This window comes from Chrysemys picta, chromosome 11, assembly GCF_011386835.1.
Source record: "Chrysemys picta bellii isolate R12L10 chromosome 11, ASM1138683v2, whole genome shotgun sequence".
In the NCBI taxonomy this organism is placed as follows: Eukaryota; Metazoa; Chordata; order Testudines; family Emydidae; genus Chrysemys; species Chrysemys picta.
This window is the reverse complement of record NC_088801.1, coordinates 50261072-50273766: the sequence shown is the minus strand read 5'-3', so window position 1 is coordinate 50273766 and position 12695 is coordinate 50261072. Positions and strand designations below refer to the sequence as shown.

Below are 12695 nucleotides of genomic sequence, written 5' to 3'. Positions count from 1 at the left end.
CTGCACCGTTGCACTGTGGGTAGCAATTCCATAGCTATCCCATAGTTCCCGCAGTCTCCCGTGCCCATTGGGATTGTGGGTTAAGATCCCAGTGCCTGATGGGACAAAAAACATCGTCGCAGGTGGTTCTGGGTACAGCCTCACTTCCTCCCTCCCTCCCTCCCTGCATGAAAGCAACGGACGGCAGACAACCATTTTCGCGCCTTTTTTCCTGGGTGGGTGAACACTGCAGACTCCATACCACGGCAAGCATGGAGCCCGCTGAGGTCAAGACAGCACTCATGAATATTGTAAACACCTTGCGCGTTCTCGTGGAGTTTATGCTCAGCCAGGACCAGAAAAACGAGGAGAGGAGGCAGCGGCGGCGGCAGCGCAGCGACAAGCATGATGAGGACATGGACACGGACACGGACACAGAATTCAGTGAAACCACAGGCCCCGGTGCTTTGGAGATCATGTTGTTAATGGGGCAGATTCTATCCATGGAACGCCGATTCTGGGCAAGGGAAACAAGCACAGACTGGTGGGACCGCATAGTGTTGCAGGTCTGGGACGATTCCCAGTGGCTGCGGAACTTTCGCATGCGTAAGGGCACTTTCATGGAACTTTGTGACTTGCTGTCCCCAGCCCTGAAACGCCAGAATACCAAGATGAGAGCAGCCCTCACAGTTGAGAAGCGCGTGGCGATAGCCCTGTGGAAGCTTGCAACGCCAGACAGCTACCGGTCAGTCGGGAATCAATTTGGAGTGGGCAAATCTACTGTGGGGGCTGCTGTGATGCAAGTAGCCAAAGCAATCACTCAGGTGCAGCTACGAAAGTTAGTGACTCTGGGAAATGTGCAGGCTATAGTGGATGGTTTTGCTGCAATGGGATTCCCTAACTGTGGTGGGGCAATAGACGGAACCCATATCCCTATCTTGGCACCGGAGCACCAAGCCACCGAGTACATAAACCGCAAGGGGTACTTTTCAATGGTGCTGCAAGCACTTGTGGATCACAAGGGACGTTTCACCAACATCAACGCGGGCTGGGCGGGAAGGGTTCATGACGCTCGCGTCTTCAGGAACACTACTCTGTTTAAAGGGCTGCAGCAAGGGACTTACTTTCCGGACCAGAAAATAACCGTTGGGGATGTTGAAATGCCCATAGTTATTCTTGGGGACCCAGCCTACCCCTTAATGCCATGGCTTATGAAGCCATACACAGGCAGCCTGGACAGGAGTCAGGAGCTGTTTAACTACAGGCTAAGCAAGTGCAGAATGGTGGTAGAATGTGCATTTGGCCGTTTAAAAGGTCGCTGGCGTTCATTATTGACTCGCTCTGACCTCAGCCAAAGAAATCTCCCCATTGTTATTTCTGCTTGCTGTGTGCTCCACAATCTCTGTGAAAGTAAGGGGGAGACCTTTATGGCGGGGTGGGAGGCTGAGGCAAATCGCCTGGCTGCTGATTACGCGCAGCCAGACACCAGGGCGATTAGAAGATCACACCATGAAGCGCTGTGCATCAGAGAAGCTTTGAAAACCAGTTTCATGGCTGGCCAGGCTACCGTGTGAAATATCTGTTTGTTTCTCCTTCATGAAAACCCTCCCCCTTTACTGACTGATTTTCTGTAAGGAACCCACCCTGCCCCTTCCCCCAGCTTTCTTTCAAACCAAATAAAGTCACTATCATTTAAAAATCATTTATTCTTTATTAATAGATTAGAAAAAGAGGGAGGGAACCCGGGTGGTATTTGGGAGGAGGATTGCTGGGAAGGAAAAAGCCACAAAGAAAAGGTTAAAAAAATGACAGCCTTTTGCTTGGGCTGTCTACTGGGGTGGAATGGGAAGGTGTACGGAGCCTCCCCCCCCGCGTTCTTACACGTCTGGGTGAGGAGGATACGGAACATGGGGAGGGGGGAGGGTGGAACAGGGGCTGAAGCGGCAGTCTGTTTTCCAGCAGCCGTTCCTGAACCTCCACCAGACGCCGGAGCAGCCCCAGCGTTGCATCCTTCATCCTCTGGTCTTCCTGCCGCCATCTCTCATCTCGATCGTCTCTCCTCTCCTCACGTTGGTCCCTCCTCTCCTCACGTTGGTCCCTCCTGTCCTCACGTTCACTGACTTCTTTCCTATACTTTGAAACTGTTTCCTTCCACTCATTCAGATGAGCTCTGTCACTCCTGCTGGATTGCATAATTTCAGAAAACATCTCGTCTCGCGTCTTCTTCTTACGACGCCTTATCTGTGATAACCTTCGGGATGGAGGAGGGAGGCTTGAGGAATTTGCAGCTGCTGTAGGGAGGGGAAAAAAGAGAGAATTGTTTTAAAAGCTACATTTTGCAGAACAATGCTTATACTCTTTCACGGTGACCAACACTGTTCACATTACATAGCACATGTGATTTCTGTGCAAGGTCGCATTTTGCCTCTTAATGCTGAGTGCCTGTGGCTTTGCTGCTAGAGATCACAGGTCTGGGCAACAGAATTCGGCTTGCATGCGGCCATGGTAAGCTTCTGTGCCGTCCTTTCCCACATACCAAGCATAGCTTGTAGAGTGCTGCAGAAGCCTGGCCAATCTCAGCCAGTTGGGGGGGGGGCAGTGTGGTGGGGCTTGTCTGGGCCCCTTCAGGCAAGTAGAGTGCTGCGGTTTTTCTGTTAACATTCAGCAGCACCAGAAAACAAACTAACCCCCCCCCCCCTCGCCATGAATTCTCTGGGATGATCACGGTACCCTCCCCCCACCGCGTGGCTGGTATCAGGGAAGATCCCTGCAGGCACCAAACTACCCCCCCCCCGCCGCCGCCCCCCCCCTCGCCATGAATTCTCCGGGATGATCACGGTACCCTCCCCCCACCGCGTGGCTGGTAACAGGGAAGATCCCTGCTAGCCAAACGCGAAAAACTCAGGGCCAATTTCCCATCTGCGCTTGGCTAACTGCAGGGAAGGATTTATTTTCCGCCACAGGCAAACAGCCCAGTAGGAACGGCCACCTCTGTCCCCTTAATTAAGTTCCCGTATTTCAACCAGGTTACCAGGAGTGATATCACTCTCCTGAGGATTACACAACAAGATAAAGAACGGATGTTGCTTGAATGCCAGCAAACACCGGGACCATACGCTGCCAGGCTTTGTCAGGCAATGATACCAGATTACTTGCTGCAAGCATGGCGTGGTCAAGTGTCCTACCATGGAGGAGGGAATAAAGATGCACTGCCCAGAAACCTTCTGGCAAGGCTTTCGGAGTACCTCCAGGAGAGCTTCATTGAGATGTCCCTGGAGGATTTCCGCTCCATCCCCAGACACGTTAACAGACTTTTCCAGTAGCTACAGACTTTTCCAGTAGCTGAACTGACCGCGAATGCAAAGTCAGGCAAAGTAATCATTAAAAACCGTTTGCTTTTAAAACAAGTTTTATATTTTAAAAGGTAAACTCACCTGAGGTCCCTTCCATGGGGTCAGAGTCTTGGGTACTGGCTTGGGAGGCTTGGGAGGGTACTTCAGTCGGGGTGATAAAAAGATCCTGGCTGTTGGGGAGAAGGGAGTGCTGTGTGCTCTCTGCAAGCTCATCCTCCTCCTCCTCCTCCTCCTCTACCCCATCGGCAGAATCCTCAGGCGTCGAGACTATCCCCGACCCAGAATCCACGAACAAAGGTGGGGTAGTGGTGGCAGCCCCCCCTAGAATTGCATGCAGCTCGGCGTAGTAGCGGCATGTCCGCGGCTCTGACCCGGAGCGACCGTTTGCCTCCTTTGTTTTCTGATAGGCTTGTCTGAGCTCCTTGACTTTCACGTGGCACTGCTCAGAGTCCCTATTGTGGCCTCTCTCCATCATGCCCTTGGAGATTTTTTCAAAAGTTTTTGCATTTCGTCTTTTAGAACGAAGTTCTGCAAGCACTGAATCCTCTCCCCATACAGCGATCAGATCCAGTACCTCCCTCACGGTCCATGCTGGTGCTCTTTTTCGATTATCAGCCTGCATGGTTACCTGTGCTGATGAGGTATCTGTGGTCACCTGTGCTCTCCACGCTGGGCAAACAGGAAATGAAGTTCAAATGTTCGCGGGGCTTTTCCTGTCTACCTGGCCAGTGCATCCGAGTTCAGATTGCTGTCCAGAGCGGTCACAATGATGCACTGTGGGATAGCTCCCGGAGGCCAATACCATCGAATTGCAGCCACACTAACCCTAATTCGAATTGCTAAAATCGATTTTGGCACTACTCCGCTCGTTGGGGTGGAGTACAGAAATCGATTTAAAGGGCCCTTTACATCGAATTAAATAGCGTCGTTGTGGTTAATTCGAATTAAAGCTGATAAATCCGAATTAAAGTCGTAGTGTAGACCAGGCCTTAATTAAAGAGTATTGTGTTTAGGAACCCTCACAAAGTCTGTGTGCCTGTTGGTGAAGAGATAAACTGCAAATCCAAAGGAACCACAACAAGGAATTTTGGGAAAGGATGTTCTTAAACTATGGGGGAGTCACTGTTACTGGGCCTAGGGAAGCTTTGCACCACATGATCCTATTTATGTGAAGGGGTAACAGACCGAGAACCTGTGCCCAGGAAGTCTGCTAGAGAGGCCAAGGAAAGAGCCAGTGCTGCAGCCTGTTCCACACATAGGAAGCTTAAAGACACACAGATCTAGCATATTGGGACCCAAACATAGCCTGGTGAGTGTCCATCAGAGACAGCTTTATCATGACCATATGTGACAAGTGCAGTTTTCAATCACAGCTGAGAATTCTACATTCTGAGCCTATGAGTCAACACAGCTTTTTAACTAAGCCGTCTTGTAAGCATGATAGCATCTGTAGGATGAAAATGAAAAAAAGCTGCACCACAGAGCTTTGCAAAATAAAAGCTTGTTTATACATTTTATGAATCTGCACAGGGTGGTCCAGACATATTTCACAAATTACCCCAAACGCCTGAAAAATCAAATGCACTCAGCAACTTGATTTGCTTTCACAGTGTTTTAAAACTAAAATATGGAGTATGGTACATGAGTTTTTATTAGAGGCATAGATACAGCATGTGATGAAAGCCCTTAGAGCTATTGCAGTAATCACAGGAGTTCCCTAGCTGGCAAGATGTTCTGTGCAATTCTGTGCATCATTTCGTGTCATCTTATCAGTGGAAGCTGTTTCGCTCTTGGAAACAATGACAAGTTGAGGTGTTAACTTCCATTACAAGTTATCTCAACATGATATTGAAGTTAGCATGGCTCTGCTCTTCATAACATAGCTGTTTTCCACTGAAAATTACCTCCCACCAGCCCTCAGATGATTACATCTAGAAACTCTTAGCTCAAGCATCTCAGCTATTGAAACTGTCATGGCAATGCATAGGGAGAGAAGCCATCTCATGTACCAGGAACCTAAATCATATACAGCAAGTTTCTAAAGATCCAAATCAAACACTTTGAACTGCACCTGGAAATGAACCAGAAGTCAATGAAATGTATGAAGCACTGGTGTAATATGCTCTCTAAACCAACCCTGATAAACAAATAGCTCTTCATGTGTCATCTCATTCACACCACTTTTCTGAAGGTAACTGGAATATAGAAAATTAAATGTCAGGTTTTTCAGACTTGAACTAGTTTTGCTAACCTTTTCAACGCCCCCTCCTCCCCCACCAGCTTTAGAAGCTCACAAAACCCACAAATCCATGGGATTGACATTCCTCTGGACGGCTGATATAATAATCAAATACCACTGATTGATTTCTAAGACTGGAACAAAAAAAGGGTAATCCTAGACACCCCAGTGACTCCTATATTCACCTAAGCAACATACTATGATCAGTCATTTCAGAGTGGGACCTTACCCAGAAAACCACTGGTATCCGAGTCCAAGATTCCAAGTTTCATCTCATTTTGTTATTTTCTGCTGATACATCTACCTTTTCCAATCCATTTGTATTATTGTTCACAATACTTCCCAAATCAGTATTATATCTGCATTTCATTATCAACATGCTGTTTATTCCTAGTTCCAGAAAAGGTATGAATTTGTTCAAGGAGACCGAAGACTAACTTCTAGTCATTTTCTTCTCGTCTGATTCAGTACTATTTATTATTACACTTTGTCTGTGGTCCTTCAGTTAATTTTCTGTCCTCATGACTTTCCATAGCCAAACAATTTAAATTACTATTGGGAGTAGGATCTTACAAGGCACCATATCTAAGGTTTACTAAAAATCTAAATATATTAAATCTATAATGTAATACTCAAATTTATATATAAAAATTTCATTTTAATGTACTGTATCCGGCATAGAGGTAGCGAGCACTTAATTATCTCACTTACCACATTCCCTTCATCCATTAATACTGAAATTCTGTAAAAAAGCAATCGTGTTTGTCTGGCATAAATTTGTTTAAACCCAGGCTATGATTTATTACTCAGCATCCTATTGTTTTCTAGAGGTTTAGAGATCCCCCCTCCCCCGCCACCCACACACTTAATATTTGCTTCATATCACTAGAGATTGAAGAAAATGGTAGAAACCACATTGGTTTCAACTTTCAAAATTAGACTCAAAATGGTATTGAGAGGAGGAATTAGTTGATTAAAGATAATCTTCATCTCTACTTCTATGAGCTTTATCAAGAGCCCCTTGAAACTTGGAGGCCACCAACCACCAGAAAGGGGTCCTTTCCCTTTAGTGACAGAGCCTGGTTCCACCTCGGTGCCAAGTGGGGAAGACAAATGATAGAAAGGCTGGAGAAGGTGCCTCCAAGACCCCCTCTATAAAGGACTCCTAGGATACCATGCCTCTCCACTGCCAAAGCCTCCTTGGCAAGCTCCACCTGCTTGAATTTCTTAGGGGGGCACAGACCCAGGCCCAGTTGCAGCCTCCCTGAGTTACTTGTCAAGGCCTCTTCCTTAAGAGGGAGGTGCTGTGCCCTTGACTTACATTAGCTTCACTTGCTTCCCGATACCACCTCCAACCCTCATTGGTGTTGTACAAGGAGTGGCCAGAGGGAGTGGGTTCAATTGGATCAGGGGGAGGCAGCATGGTTGCAACAGAGGAAGGGGGAAATGTCTCCAACATGGGCCCTCTCCCAGGCTCCATATCACTGCAACCCCCTCCTCCGCAGACCCTACCTGCTGCCTATCTGCACCTGGGCATTTCTGCTTAGCTGGGTACAGATCCTGGAAAACAGTTCTGGTCCAATGTTAACTATGGTCTCACTACTACAAGGTCATAAAGCAGCTGTTGTTGTTCCTGCATTAACCTATTTTTTAATTCTCTTCTTTCCTTCTCTCTGACTTTAGATAATCAGTAATTGTCTCATCAACAGGAGGGAACTATTGATTTTTATTACCACAGTGCCTAGGAGCTCTAGTCATGGACCAGGACCCATTGTGCTAGGCATGGTACAAACAGAACAAAGAGTCTCTTTCCCCACATGGAATTTTCAGTTAAAATAATTGTCTCTCATGATCCAGAAGGAGGCTTGCTCCTCACAGCTAAGATAGAAGAGGAAAACGATGCATTTCCTTTGAGACAAAAAGGTATAGTAGGAAACAGTGTATAAGCTGTGTTTGTATTTTCCCCCCTATGATTTAGGCACTCCTTGCACAGCCAATGTAGGGGAATGTTTCTTTTTTCTATGCATTTTAATCTGCTAAATCTGCTCATGAGAATTCATAGGAAAAGCAGATATTTTGGACAAAGAAATGTCCAGTATGTGTTGGGAACTGAAACAAACAAAGCCAAAAAATATATAGGCCAATTCTGCTCCCTCTGTGTCTGCACCTTCCGGATGATGCATATGCATCTGCACCTGTCTGAACTGGCTGGATAATTGTGTATGTTCCATGAAATGTAGAATGGTTTCCTGTCTCTGTTAGCCAACCTCACATTCCAGGGACCCTTCAGGATGATCTTGGTTAGATGCTTTTCTGTGCAGCATCTGCTGCATAAAATCTTGTAAAACATGATCCCTAGTACAGACATTTACAACATGTATTTTGGAAATTGTCAGTGTATCAATTCAGAAGATGAGAAATTATATGTCTCCAAATGTATAAAGGCATATTCTGGCAGGATTCTGCCAGCCTTACTTATGTTGAATAGTCCTTACTCTCGTAAGTTACTCCTCTTCACCTTCACAGGAAAATTTGTGAGTAAAGACTACTCAACTTGAGTCAGGTTTGCAGAACTGGGCCCCTAATGTTCTTAAGCCCCGTAAGAATATAAATAGTAAACACAACCCTATATATTAGAGCAAGTTTTAGTATTTCGAAAAGTATTAGAGCTTAAAGTGTACATATGTGCTGTCAGATGCTTACACCTTGTAGCTTGTGTAGTGCACTTTATCCTCTCTAGGGAAAACATGTCAAGGGTAGTTACAATCTTAGTGGAAAACAGCATATTCCTAAACAGTGAATAAATTAAAATCCAGGACTTTTTGCTCCTCTATATAAGGAAAAAAGCAGCATGACAACCTCAAATACTTCCCTGGCTTCCCCCCACCTATGGTCCTCCCACCTATGTCTGTACCAAAACCTACTCATCAGTAGACACTAAACTTCTGGGAAAGGAGTTCATTTTAAACTAGATATTAACACACAAAACCTACAGTAAAAACATTAGAGGGTCTTGTGGCACCTTTAAGACTAACAGAAGTATTGGAGCATAAGCTTTTGTGGGTGAATGCCCACTTCATCAGACGCAAGTAATGGAAATTTCCAGAGGCAGGTATAACCTGGGACCTGGAGAGTGATAGAACCTCAGCCCCAACCTTCACATGCACCATGCAGCAGAGCAGGCTGGGCACATGCTACAACTCAGAAAGAAGAATACATTGCTCCCTCCTTGCGGCAAGTGGAGAGTAGGGGAAGAGTGAGTCACAGCTACTTCTTGCTGGTTCTCCAGAGAAGGCACAGTTATATGCCATCCCTTACAGATGGGATGAGCCTATAATTATTAACTATATTGATGTTCAAATATATTAACTGAGTCCCAGGAATATTAGTCCATACAGCCTGGTATTTGTGTTCCTAAATATTTCTTTTCCCTTCCACAAGTCAGAAGTTCCTATTATCTCAGGTTACCTCACCCCTACACCAAGAAAACCCAAATTCTCTCCCTCAGTCAAATTTCTGGATAAGCCACTAAGGAATTTAAGGACACAAGATTTAAACAATAAAGTTTACCCCCACATTAAGAAAGATACTGATTTCTGAGGGAGGAGGGGAAGGTAATCCTCAATTTAGCATTTGACAACCTTATTGAATTTGTAGTCAATTGAGTTACTCCAGACTTGCACCAGAGTGCATGAGTTCAGAACAGCTTATAGCTTTTAAAATGATAGGCAATAATATTATTCAGGGGTTGCTTAAGACAGAGGCTATGATGACTTTTGGAAAGGATCACAGGGTAGGTCCCCTTCTGATATGGAGGGAAGTCCATCCTTTTGGAAGCTCATTGTAGCTGTTATTGGCCCATGAAGGCTTAGACTGGCTGAGTTTCCCAACATCAAAATATTTCTTCTGTATCAGTAATAGAAAGATATTTTCCTAAAACAATTATTCATAATTCAATTGGTAAAACTGCATGACATTCTAGATTTGCTTCCTTGCAGTTTCTTTGAGTCTTTCGTAAGAGTCTTGCACCTGTTTCCAGCTCTACATACACTGAAGTTAGGGTAACTTGAAACCCAGATATAGGGTTTGTCCAGTCATTTACTACTAAGAATTATATCCTTTTTATTGTTTAGATTTTACTTCCCATGTTGGTTGGCCTGGCACAGGTTTTTGAGCAAGTGCCTCATTAAGTGGAACAAGAAACATCTCATGGCCAAGACTTTTAGTGTGGGAATCCTGAAGGAAATGTTTATACCCTGAACCCTCAAGGCAGCCTAGGGAGCTTAATAATAGTTCTGAACAAACTGTTCCTTCTGTCCTCAAGCTTCTCTAGTAGATTATATAGATTTATTTAAATCAGGGCTCTTTCTTTCCTACTTTGAACATGAGAGTCTGGCCCTTGTTTCTGCCACAGTCATCAGGCTGTCCTTAAAGAATCTGCACCTTTTTAATGGCAGACTGTGCTCTGAGCCATTCAGGAGGGGAACACAGAGTTTAAGCAATCTGCAGTTTACTGAGGCACGGTGAATTGCAAATATGGTTTATTTAATCTGTCTCCTTAAAAATCTCTAACTCCTACAATCACTCCAGGATGATAAGGCTCCAAAGGTCTGTCCTTATTTATTGTCAAAAGTTAACAGCTACAGGAAGTCAGACAATTGTATGCAGCTGGGAGGAGAGCAAAACTGCATATCCATTTGCAGGCACTGAACCCTCTGCCCCTTTCAATTAACTTCATTAATGTGCCATGATCAGGAAGTCCCTTCCTTCCAGCCATATGGTTCCAAAACAACAAGGCCTTTAAAGCAATTCATTTGAGACATATCCCTCCAACTTCTATAGTGATTTTTCTGCATCCCCCAGAGTCAAAAAATATATGGGTTTTCCTACTGTTGTTCATTTTTAGCTCAGTTGGATACTTGGGTTGCTTCTATTTTTTCTTTAGCATTTCTGAAGACCTAGATGATAGATTATGCTCTTTCTAGATGTAAACTGTTGATTTATACATACTCTGCTCTTCATTTGTTTTGTTACAGAAAATGTTTATGATGTGGAGAGTCTACAAAGGTGCTGGAAGTTCTATACCATAGGAACACATGAATGTTTTCCTCATAGTAGTGTAATATGCATACTATGAATAATTTTGCATTAGCAAGGTATTTTCCAGCTCTCATTTCTTTGAATTCATTTACTGAGCTTCAGAATCCATTATGGTTTCCATTCTAATAAGAAAATTGTGTTGATACCTCCTTACCTGCCAAGGCTCAAATGTATTATGCACTGCATTGCAAAGACCCAAAATGGGAGGGGTTGCAGGTGCCTGGTTTTTGACCAGAAAGTCCGGTCGAAAAGGGGACCTGACAGTGTTCAGTCATATCTATTGACTGGACACCTAAAGTCTGGTTACTGCAGGTCAGGGAGGCACCAGGTCATCACCTGCACCAACCCCTACTCAGCTCCCAGCCCCAGCTCTGCAGGTGAGTCCCTTCTGACCTGGGAAAGAGGACGGAGAAGGGAAATGCAGCGAGTGACTGGGGGAGGTGGAAAGAGGAGTGAATGGGGGGCAGGTCTTGGGGAGGGGGGTAAGGGGGAGAAAGAGGTCAGGCAGGAGAGGTTCTGGCACTCCTTCTGGAATGTCTGGTTTTTAAATATGACAACGTTGGCAACCCTAGGCAGAACTCATACAAAATAAAGCTACTCATGCAGGAAGCTTAAAATGCCATGAAAATACATTTAAATAGTCTCTCCCCTAAATTTCACTTCCTGGGGTAAAAAAATTTCAATAATAAGTGAAGGAATGACCATATTTATGGAGGCACATATTCACAAAACTGCTTAAGTGATGTACCTCAAAACAAGATAAAGTTCATAAGCATGCTCACCTTCCCTTCCCGTCAAACACGCCCTCCTTTCTCTTACTGTGCCTTCACCTTTCTTTTCCAGTACTTCTATCTGAGTACTATACCAAGAGCTGCTCAGCAGCTGCAGCTCCCATTTGACTAATCATTAGGTGCATGGGCTCGAATTTTCAAGTCAGGCCAGGGATCTTTAACGAGTTCAGGCCCACCAACAGCAATTCCAGGCCCCAGGGCTGTCCCAGGGGGGCACCCTGGGCAGAAATGACGAATCTGTCACTTCCAGGATTGACCACGCTGGCCAGTCACGCCAGCCCACGGTGCCCCCCAAAGCATGAGGCTGGAGCGGTCACGCACACCTAGGAGCCCTGCGGCCCGCCTGGGTGATTTAAAAGTGCCCAGGGCTCCCAGCTGCCACTGCCGCTACTGCCCAGGCCCTTTTAAATCACCTGGACCCCGTGGCAATTGCCCTTTCTCCCCACCCAGTCAGCAGGCCTGAACAAGCTCCATAATTAACATTAGTGATGGCTGTCACTTTCATAACTTTGACCAGATTGAAAATGAATGTGGTATGCCATTCCCCAGTATGCCCTGCCCCAGTAGTTTTCCAGGCAATTAAATTTAGCCATTCAATTTTGCATTAATTTGAGTACATCTTCACATGGCATACCAAGACCCTTGTAGTATTATAATCTAATTCAAGGACAATTTCATAACTGGCCCAACTAGTGTACCACCAGCAGACAAAGATGACACCATGCTGAATGCATGTTCAGTATGTTCCTTGTGGTTTTTGTCTAAGTCTTGAGAATTCTTTTTTTCCCCCCTTCCAACATTTAAATTTTGTGCCCAGAATTTTGGCATGTTAACTAGAGACAAAAAGCTTCCAAAAATCGGTGGGAAGGTGGTGGTGGGCGGGGGGGGGGGACGGCAAGAGAGAGAGAGAGAGGGAGAAGAAGGAAAACAAAATGGAAAAACCCCTCATAGAGCTCTGAATGTGTATGTCCATTTCCAGCATAGATTACTCCCTCCTTATTAGTCACACAGCGGCATTCTTATTTAACATGTTATTCATGCAAAGGTTTTTAAATGCATTCCCACATGTTACTCGAGCAGTAATAGATCTACTGCAGCATTTGTGAGCATTAAAATGGGAGTAATGCTAGAAACTGTAATGCATCAGAATGCATGTTGGCTAAAATAGGATGTGTTGCTCTCTCTGAAAATAAAAGCTTGAGGGCTTTTTAAAATTTCATCGTGGCTTAACAA

The 12695-nt window shown here is 45.1% G+C and overlaps 1 protein-coding gene across 1 annotated transcript; it reads right to left on the bottom strand.

Moving 5' to 3' along the window:
* Positions 1–1670: 1670 nt before the first annotated feature.
* Positions 1671–4247, bottom strand: LOC135974367 (SRRM2 protein homolog rsr-2-like). The gene is made up of 2 exons (XM_065561991.1): positions 3414–4247; positions 1671–2270 (listed from the first exon to the last, which is right to left on the bottom strand). Exons 1-2 carry the CDS (start codon positions 3952–3954, stop codon positions 1777–1779), a joined length of 1035 nt encoding a protein of 344 aa, XP_065418063.1. The 5' UTR covers positions 3955–4247; the 3' UTR covers positions 1671–1776.
* Between the last annotated feature and the right edge of the window lie 8448 nt (positions 4248–12695).